A 10,985-nucleotide genomic window follows, 5' to 3' on the forward strand; every position below is an offset into this window, starting at 1 on the left:
AATTGTTAAAACAAGAAAAAAAATATAAATTTTATACATTGAAATAGAGAATAAGGTACACAATTATATTACTACAAATATTTGTACCTAGAACTAAATTTCTATATTTTTTTATTTTAGAAAAAGGCGGTTTATTATACAAGCGTTATTAAAATTTAATTTTTTTACGTTATCTGCTTAACGTTTGTATCATCCCTCTCTAATTTTACTTTTACTATTTGTAATACTTTCTCTACACATTCGTGAAAAGTCTAGTGATATCTGATAACTGACTTTATTGGTTGAATTGTTATTTACTTCTGTAGATGACGAAGACGTGAGAATAATTGCCAATCTATACGATATCAGAAAGCCATACTACGAATAGACCAACAAAAATTGAAAGAATTACGTATAAATCGTGGATTAAGACAAGGATGTATGCTTTTCCCTTTATTTTTTAATATGTATTCAGAAGAATTGTTTAAAGATGCATTAGAAGACATAAATGAAGGCATATTTATTAAGGGAGCACTTCTGAATAATCTTAGATACGCAGATGACTCCTTGCGGACAGCAGAGAAGGACTACAGATCTTGGTTGATCGCATTGGCAAGGTATGGAATGGCACTGAATACAAATAAAACAAAAATCATGGTGGTAAGCAAGAACAAGATTGAGGAAGACAGTGTTTATGCTAAAGGAAAACTTTTAGGCAGGGTGCACAGATATCAGTACTTAGGTTGCGAACTAAATGAAGAATGGGATAGAAAAACGGAAATAAAACGGCGTATTGAGATAGCTAGAAGTGCTTCTAATAAGATAAAAGCAATATTATACAATGATAAACTTAACATCGAAATTAAAACTAGAGTACTGAGATGCTACGTGTTCTCTCTCTTGTTATATGGAGTTGAGGCCTGGACAATTACAGAGGAGACACAGAAAAAACTCATTAACTTTGAAATATAGTGTTATCGAAGAATGTGGAAAATATCTTGGACACAACACACAACAAATGCGGAAACGCTACGAAAAATGAAAAAAGATAAAGAAATACTCAACACTATAACGAAAAGAAAAATGAGCTACTTTGGTCACATACTAAGAAACGAGAAATACGAATTGATGCGGCTGGTCATACAAGGAAAGGTGGAAGGCAGAAGTGGACCGGGTAGAAGACGCACGTCCTGGCTGAAGAATCTGAGACAATGGAGTGGGAAAACGTCAATAGAACTTTTCAGGACGGCTCCAGATAGAGTCAAATGGGCAATTATGATCGCCAATGTCCTTCGGGATGGGGCACGTTAAAAAAAATAAGTTTTTGCAAGAATTGTTGAATTTTTAATAAAATGTTGTTGTGTGGTGTGCTAAAGGCGATATTAGGTTTAGGAGAAACTTTAATAGTCTCTTGCAAGGAGAATTTAAGCTGCTGTAAATTGGAATGAGGGGTTCATTTTCTTTGTGAAATTTTAAAACTCTGTATAGGTGTAGTGTTCTGCTGTAGTGTGGTGTTAGCATTCTTCTTTGAAAGGATTTTCAAGTCCTTCAATAAAGTCCTTTAACAATATCCATTAAAGCGATCACAAAATGAAGCATTTGTTGCTCCAAGGAAGGCATCACAGTCAGCCCCAACGCATTAGATCTCCACAACGATCGGCAGACATTACAAAAAATTTTCTAAAGAAACAGTATACTGGTGTGGCACATATAACAGTTGACCAAGGCCAATGCAAAAATATCATTAATCAAACTGTCCAAGCTGCTGAAACTCAATGATGAACCACAACACATATGTTAACATGTTAATGACCATGATGATGATATAATTTATACTAGTAAATGATCGCCATAAAATATTCTACATATTAATATAATAAAGAATATAATAAATATATAAATAATATTATAATGTAATAAACGAGAATGTTAAACTATCAGTAGGGAAGTGTATTGTGATGGGAAGATACATCGAGCTACACCACAGAACGTTTTCGGAGTAACTATTCCATTAGTGATATCGGGCTACTGTCTGGGTTCTGTCCACAGAACGTTTTCGGAATAACTATTCTATCATTAGTGCTACCTGGATGTACATGTTTACAAGCCACTAAGCATATTTAGTCGATGTTGAACGTTTGTTTACCCCCCCCCCAAGTGGTGATTTAGGGGGAAGCCCGGAGTAGGAGTGAAAAACTCTTGCATCTTTTTTGGGGTCCCAATATTGACATTTTCAGCAAACCTTAAGCTTGTTCGTATGATTTTTAGGGGTTCATTGGCATTTTCTATGGGATTATATATGGGAAATAAGGAAAGCTTAGACACAATTGCAATCTAATTTTTTTACAGAAATTTAGTAAAACATATTGTCCACTTTGTGAGCATAATGCATACATGATTTAAGTATATAACTCTGCAATACCAAATAAACTGTGAAACATCGAAAATTTTCAATTCCTGTATAATTTGATTGTGTATGATGTTCATTTTTTTGCAATATTAGTAGAGTTATCTACAAACTGGAACGAAATTACTATAATTTTGTAAAAAATAATAGTGTATGTTTTGATAGGTTTTAAAACAAAATTAATTTACAACACCCCTGGTAATTAATTTCATTTGTTTCTAGTGTGACGGTTGGGATATAGCGACAATTAGGCAGTTAATAATATAGCTGTCAATGTGAACTGTAGGCAATTGAATATGAAATTGGTTGATATATTAATAAAATAAATAAATTTATACTTTGTAATTATGTAAATTTATCACATGTACGGAAAATGTATCTGTGAGCACAATATTTATTTTACGGTCTCCATTAGCATACTAAAATGATTTACAATTAGTTATAGTCATTGGCAAACATATAAATTAAATTGAGCAATTAATGGTATCCGTATAACTGCTATTTTGTACAATATAAGTAAGCAGAATCAATCCTTTATATGTTATCATTACTTTGTAACATTTTACGTCACTTCTTATTTTATTTGCTTAAGAAGTACATGAAATTCCACTTGCAACTTACACAGTTACTAGATTCAATGAACTAACTAAATAGTTTTGCCTATATTGATGGAAGACCGAGCTTTTTAGAATCAAGTAGTACAGCCAACGAGGGCTGTGATTGTAATGATGATGAAAATACGGATATGGTACTGGTACTTAATAAAATACCACCAAAAAATTTGGGTACTAATGGGTTAAAGAAACGATGTGTATGTTATTTTATAATAAATAATTCAAGCTTAACAGCCGTCTGTATAAAATTAAATGACGAATCTGAAAGCGCCATCTTTTACCGAACAATAAAACTCATCAAAGACAAATTTAGGTTGATTGAATTAATAAAAAAAAAAATGCGAAATCGACTGAAATGTTTCCTTTCCTACGTCACTGCTTATCTAAGATATTTACATTGCATGCATAAATTAGAACCCCGAAGCACATTGTTAATGGAGAGATACTACTTATATATATTTAAGGGGATTTTGTAATTTCCTAGTTCATACATAACTTATTTTAATAGGACAGTTTAATTCAGCAATTATTTTGGGATATTACTCACTAATACTTTATATACTTGGAATATATTGTTTATATAAGAGGATTCTTTTTTTAAGCCATTACTCTTTCAATTTATGAGTATGGGGAAATTTTCTAAGGCCTTTCAGAGGATCTACTCCAATAAACGTGATTTATTTGGTAGAAGGGGGAAAACCCTTAAATTAATTCATAGAACACTTTCCTTTGTGAATATTAACGCCGTTTTCATAATTTGCTATAGTCTATCCATTGCTAATTAAAATACGAAAAGTATGAGCTCTACTGGTAGTAACTGTTTGCTAAATAATGTTGGCATAAATAAAAGCTTTTACTCCTGTTCAGAACATTCTTTTAAAATAATCCTACATATTTGGCGACAAAAATATTGGTTCTTAAAAATCTCTACACTTGATCAATTGTAGTTTTTCATTATACACAAATTTAGTTATCAGGCAGTGGTGTGTAGTTAACAATTTTTTACTATTTAGTTTACATTGTGAAGAATCTGACGTTTTGACAGCACTTTTAAATTGATTTAGGGGTTACCAAGGTAGATTTACCTTGGTAGCATTGGATAGCAGTGTGTGCAAGTAGATAAGAACTGTCACTGCTATCAACGGGGACATCGTGACGACATATTATTAACTTTTTATCATTATTATATTATTAACTTTTGATTAATTCAGTTTAATAATACATCTAGTCAATAAAATACAAAAAAAACTATATACAAATCACGACATTGTTTTATTGACCATACAACACAATGGCAATCGCTGTGACATGTTACAGGTTTCCACCCCTATATTCCTTTTACAGTAGGTACGAATTGTCGTAATTGTCACATTGACATTAAAAATTTCAAACGAAGTTCTGAAAGAATAAACAAATAACTAATAAAATGCCTATTACGTTGTATACCGTCCAAGAAAAAGTGCAACTTGTAACATGGTACTTTCATTCGGCCACAAAATAACTGAGGCAACAATAACGTAATTGTAATTGGGGATTAAATTTAGGGATGAAAAGTTAAGAATTTAGAATTTAGTTTTAGACAGAAAAATTTAGAATTTAGTTTTAAAGATAAAATATTCCACATACATACTCATTTTGTAAAATTTTTGGTTACCTAGCTAGTTTTGAAAGGTGACATCGAAATAAGAACAAAAAGTCATTGAAAAAGTTTATTAATCAAATTGGAAATTGTAGTAAAAGCAAACATTTTTAATAAAAAGGAACTTAAAAATAAAATTCAAATTACAAAAAAAAAGTATCAACGAAAAATTGAATTATAAAAGGCTTTACAAAACCCAGGATCATGTTTTAAAAGCAAATGTTTCAAATCTTCTAGTTTGTTATCACCTAAAGGAATTTTTGAAGAGTAAGCCCTACACAACTGGCATTTCGGTGAAAACAATTCGGATTAACTCCGACCCCTTCTTTTTTGGCAAACATCAACTTTCGTCCACGTTGGTTGTTTACAACTTTTTTTATACAAGAAGTAATCTTCCCTTTTAAGATTTGAAGTAACATTACTTCAGTTATTTTGAAGTCACGGCCTTCCTCGTTTTTGGTGAAATCTAGTCCCATTTCATTGTACAGTGCTTTTACATCGTAAAACTCAGTGAAATCCATTTCTTTAACGGTTAAAAGAGCTCTTGTTTTCTTAGCATTCCTAATTAATTCAAGGTATTGCTCGGGAATGTATGTAGGCCCTGATTTGGTTGCCCTCTTCACTACTTTTTCTATTATGCTGTGGATTGAATCATTTTCATTTGGGTGTGACCGCTAACAAGGTACCTGTTAGTAATAGAATTGATGTCTAAAGTATTGACATCAAACAGGTACATGGCTATTAGAAATTTTTTTTGTTGGCTCCCACAGTTATTGGAATAAATAATTAAATCAACTTCTGGGCTGGTTATTTACAATTCTTTTAGATATTAATAAACGCAAGATCCGATTTCTATTGCCCCTTTATTCCCCATCACTTCATTCCAAAAGCTAGCTTTATTAATTTCACAAGTTCTCTTTTTATTTTGCTTCGACATCTTTAAAAGATTCGCATTGGCCACGAAGATCTGTTTTCGTGATAAAAAACCCTACATTAAATTCGCTGTTGAAAATACGAGAATAACAATCGTAGGTTGCTGACTCTTCGTCTTTTGCTTCTTTTACCCCTACTCCCTACTATCAAGCAAAATTAAAGTTTTTTGTGCATTTTTAGAAAAGTTGTTATTAATTTTCAAAAAAAACGACTTTTAAAGCTATTTATGCAATAACTAAACAACAAGTTAACAAAAATAATGTGAAAGATGTAGGAAAACTATAAATGTAAAACATTTAGTAAACGATGTAAAATTTCCCCAAGAAAAATCAAAGCAATCTTTTACACGTTCTAAAAAATATTTTAAATGAAAACTGTAATGTAAGCAACATTGTAAGTATCCCGAAAAACTCATCTGCTCCATCAATTGTAAATTCATAATGTAATTGTACATCTCAACAAGAGTGGTCTACTTAAACATCAAAATAAACGCCAGATATATCCTAAAGTTCATTCAAGTGTACGCCCCTACTACAGGACATCCAGACGAAGAAGTCCAAATATTCTACGACCAAATATCTTGTGCAATCAAGGAAAATCCTGGCCACTTCTTAATAATAGGTGGTGATTTCAACGCCAAAATAGGCACTAGGGAAGACCCCTCTGAAATAATATTGGAAAATTTTGGAAGCGAAGGCAGAAATGATAGAGGCAAACAACTACTGACTTTCCTTTTGGAAAACAATCTTTATCAAATGAACAGCTTCTTTAAAAAGAAAAAACACAGAAGATGGACATGGGAAAGTCCTGATGGAAAAACAAGGAACGAAATCGACTATTTCTTAACAAACAAAAAAGAATTATTTAAAGACGTAAATGTGCTAAACCAGTTCAGTACAAGCAGTGATCATAGGTTAGTAAGAGCTAAAATAACGATATCAACCGAAAAAGAAAGACTCAAAATGATAAATAAGAAACAACCAAAGAAATGGACAAAACCAACTAACATTCAGGAGTTCGAAAAATATATTGGTAATTTATTGAAAGATACCACAACAGCAGACATCAATATATTGAACAAACAAATAGTCAACACAATACAACAGGCTCAAACTAAATATTGTCCGACAAGCAAAAAAGATGAAAAACTGAGTCAACCCACGAAAACGGGAGATAACACTATAAGCAAAGAAGCGATAAATCAAATAAATAAGACGATCACAAAGGCAATAAGAAATGACATAAGAAACTACAATGTAGAAAAAACAAAACAGGCAATAGAGCAAAATAAGAACATGAAAGTTTTGAAGAGGAGCGTACAAAAAGGGAAAATAGAAATTAACAAACTGAGAAACAGCACTGGAGAAGAAACAACGAACAGAGATGAAATATTAAGAAAAGTCGAAGAGTTCTACACAGAGTTATATAGATCAAGAAAAAAAGATAACAATACGGAACCTCCAATTACACTAAAAACTGAGGTATTAAACCAAGGATCAGATTTAATGCCCGATATAACAAAATCAGAAATCAAAGAAGCCCTGAAGAAAATGAAAAATAATCGAACCCCGGGTGAAGATGGAATAGTATCAGAAGCACTAAAAATTGGAGGGGATGTATTACTTGAAAAAATTAAACAACTTTTCAATATCTGCCTTCACAGCGCCAATATTCCAACAGACTGGAACAACGCTACTATGATTCTATTACACAAAGCAGGAGATAAAGCAAATTTATAGAATTACAGACCGATTAGCCTCCTCAGCCATATATATATATAAGTTGTTTACGCTAATACTAGTTAAGAGAATGGAAAGAAAATTAGAGACTTATCAACCAAGGGAACAGGCAGGATTCCGAAAAAGTTACGGAACAAATGACCATCTACAAAGTATAAAAACCCTAATAGAGAAAGCAGTGGAATACAATAAACCTCTAGTTCTAATATTTATCGATTTTCACAAAGCCTTTGACACAGTTGAGCTAAGCAAAATATTACAGGCGCTTAAAGAATGCAGGCTAGATTATAGATATACTCAATTATTATACAAAATATACCTGCAGGCAACAACCACTGTCAGATTACATACTAACAGTAATCGCATAAAAATAGAACGGGGGGTTAGACAAGGAGACCCAATGTCACCTAAACTTTTTAATACGGTGCTAGAACATGCTTTTAAGAAGTTGGATTGGATGACAAAGGGAATAAAAATAGATGGAGAATATCTAAACAACTTACGTTTCGCCGATGATATACTTATAATAGCTGAAGATCTAGGTATGGCAAGAGAGATGGCACAGGAACTCGTTGTGGCTACAGAAAGTGTAGGTTTAAATATAAATATCTCGAAAACAAAAATCATGACCAATTTGGTACTCAACCAGAACATCAGTATTGGTGGAAAAGAAATAGAACTCGTAGATAGATATAAATACCTGGGACATGAAATTATGATTGGCAGGGATAACCAGACTCATGAACTGAAGAGAAGAATCGGCCTTGGGTGGGCAGCATTTGGAAAACTGAGAGAAACTTTTAAAAGTGAGCTGCCCACATGCCTAAAGAGAAAGGTATTTGATCAGTGCGTCCTCCCAGTCTTGACGTACGGAGCAGAAACACTTACCTTAACAAAAGCAGCAGCTACCAAACTGAGAGTCACGCAGAGAAGAATGGAGCGGTCCATGTTAGGAATAACTCTGCGAGACAGAATAACCAACGAAGACATCAGGAGAAGAACCGGAGTGACTGACATCACCGAGAAGATAGCCAGACTAAAATGGAGATGGGCAGGACACATAGCCAGAATGACAGATGGGCGATGGACAAAGAGGTTATTGGAATGGAGGCCAAGGGAAGACAAGAGAAACGTCGGTCGACCACCTACAAGATGGACTGACGATTTAAGAAGACTCAATAAAAACTGAATGAGAGCGGCGCAAGATAGACGGGGTTGGAAACATGAGGAAGAGGCCTATGTTCAGCAGTGGACTCTTAAGGCTGGATGATGATGAATTGTACATTAATGTAAAATAATACAATGTAAATTAACATTTCGCTAATAACCATTAGTAGTTAATGCGACTGAAATAAAATATATAAAACAAGTCCGGCTCTGAATATAAATATAATATGTCTCAAAACTCCTCCCTTTATATATATATATATATATATATATATATATATATATATATATATATATATATATATATATATATATATCTGACATTTCGTTAAACCGACAAGACAAATCTTGAAGTTACTGGCTGAGACTCAATGGGGCGCAGTGTGGCAATTGTTCTGCCAGTGGTAATAGGTAACATGAAATTATCAAGGACATTAAGGAGATGGATTGGCGTCAATAGACGGTTGAAATTATAAATGAAAAGATGTCCTTAAAATACTTTTTCAAACTAAGACAATGTTCGTATATAAGAAAGGTTCGAGGCTTATAAGATTCTTTCCAAAAACTGAGCTACGAATTGCCCCTGGAATTAACTCTTTGTGTAAGTGAACAAATTATACATTTTAGAGTGAAGATTTATGTTCTGGTAGGAAAAAGTGGTTTAATTTATGTTTTTATTTTTTACCAGAGATTCTCTACCAAGATAAATCCTGAATTAATTCACTGCTGTTTTGCTCTCGTTATAGTTATGCATCTTTTGCAGAAAATTAAAGAACCAACTGTCTTTGCGATGGGTACAATAGGGTTAGATGGTTTTAATCACCTCCACTTTTCAACTTATAAAGAGATACAATGGCAAGGCCGAGTAATCTCAACTGTTAGTTAAGTAAATCTGGAATAGGTCAATTTTACAATAAAAAAGTAGTAACAGATGATTCAATCTTTGTTGGAAACGAAGATAAAGACAACTGTCGTAGACGGGATAAGAATAAAAGAGAATTTTTAGAGTTATTATCGAGACCATAGTCAATTATAATTTACAATAAAAACATGGAAGTTGTCGACAATTATTACGACTTTTTACAATTCGTCATAGAGCTTATATAAGACCCAACAAATAGACCATGGTTGATATCCCATGTTTTTGCAATTTGTCTATGAAAAAATATTTTAGTTCTCTAAATATTTTTCTAAATATGTTAAAAATTTTGGACATCAAGAATAAAAAATATGTTGCCAATTCACATAAAACCTTTGAACACCATTACAGTGTTTTAATAATCGCAAGTTAATTATTCAGACAGTATATTTTATATACATATATGTATATGTTCATTCATATATGTATATATATATATATATATATATATATATATATATATATATATATATATATATATATATATATATATATATATATATATATATATATATATATATATATATATATATATATATATATATATATATATATATATATATATATATATATTACATTTATGTATTTATAGCGGTGAAAGTCGTAAAGCTATATATTTCGGTCTACGGTCGGTAAAAAAGCTGTTTCTATCTTACCTTGTAGGTGCCGAGATTTTCCACGACGCAGGGCAAGCTGGCATCTCTCCCCAAAGCCACTGTTACGTTGGGAATTGGTTCTGCAAATCGTGGGTCATCAGTCATGGCTGAAAATAAAATGAAATTGTTTTATTGCGGCTGCTGCTTAGTTCTCGCAATGTGTATGGTGTGAAGTTATTTCTTTAGCAGTTCTCGTTTTAACGGTGGCAGATTTACATTGTGGAACGGAAGTCATTAACCGGGAATTTTATAAACTAGAACTTTATTACGCACGTACTTTAATTTGTGCTTTAATATAAGAATTATGGTATAATCGCTGCTTTTTAAAAAATTGCAAACAAAGTAGTTTAATAATCTGAAAAAATACTATTTTAGGTTAGGGTGAAAAGATTGAATAAGGTACACAGGGGTAAGTGGAAACGTAAATTTCCGTGAAAGTGGTTTTTTTTAAGTGCACTGGCCAAAAAAGCTTATTTTGGCAAGATTACTGAAAGAAACATTTACCAATTGCTGCACAAAAATATAAGCGAATTACACCTTCCAATTTTATTTTGTTACTTTTTTATTTTTGCGGTCCATGGGTTACACTTACCGCACTAGTGTGGGTACATTTTTAGTATCATATTGAAAGCAAATTTGCCCCGGTAAGAGTAAATAATTAGCCTTGATATTTGCTACAAAAAAAATTATTTGCAATAGGAAATACACCACTTAACCCACATCGTATCTATTAAATGGAACGTTAGATACTATTTTTCCACTTTTATCTACTAGGAGGGGAGGAGGGTAGGAGGGTATGTGCATAAAAATCTCATCTTCGCTGATTACGCTTTCATCTTCTACAACAGGCTAATTAAATATGGATGTCTTACTAATTCGCCGACAAAAGTTTTCTTTTAGCTGAACTACATACATTTTAATCTGTGCCTTCT

The 10,985-nt window shown here is 32.5% G+C and overlaps 1 protein-coding gene across 1 annotated transcript in view; it reads right to left on the reverse strand.

The window, feature by feature from the left end:
• Positions 1-10,160, reverse strand: part of DIP-delta (Dpr-interacting protein delta) — a 687,368-nt gene extending 677,208 nt beyond the window's left edge. The window contains exon 1 of the mRNA XM_072545958.1: positions 10,054-10,160. Coding sequence (XP_072402059.1) covers positions 10,054-10,158 — 105 coding nt within the window. The 5' untranslated portion in view covers positions 10,159-10,160. The remainder of the gene's footprint in view (positions 1-10,053) is intronic.
• Positions 10,161-10,985: the final 825 nt, after the last annotated feature.

This window comes from Diabrotica undecimpunctata, chromosome 10, assembly GCF_040954645.1.
Source record: "Diabrotica undecimpunctata isolate CICGRU chromosome 10, icDiaUnde3, whole genome shotgun sequence".
Classification (NCBI taxonomy): Eukaryota; Metazoa; Arthropoda; class Insecta; order Coleoptera; family Chrysomelidae; genus Diabrotica; species Diabrotica undecimpunctata.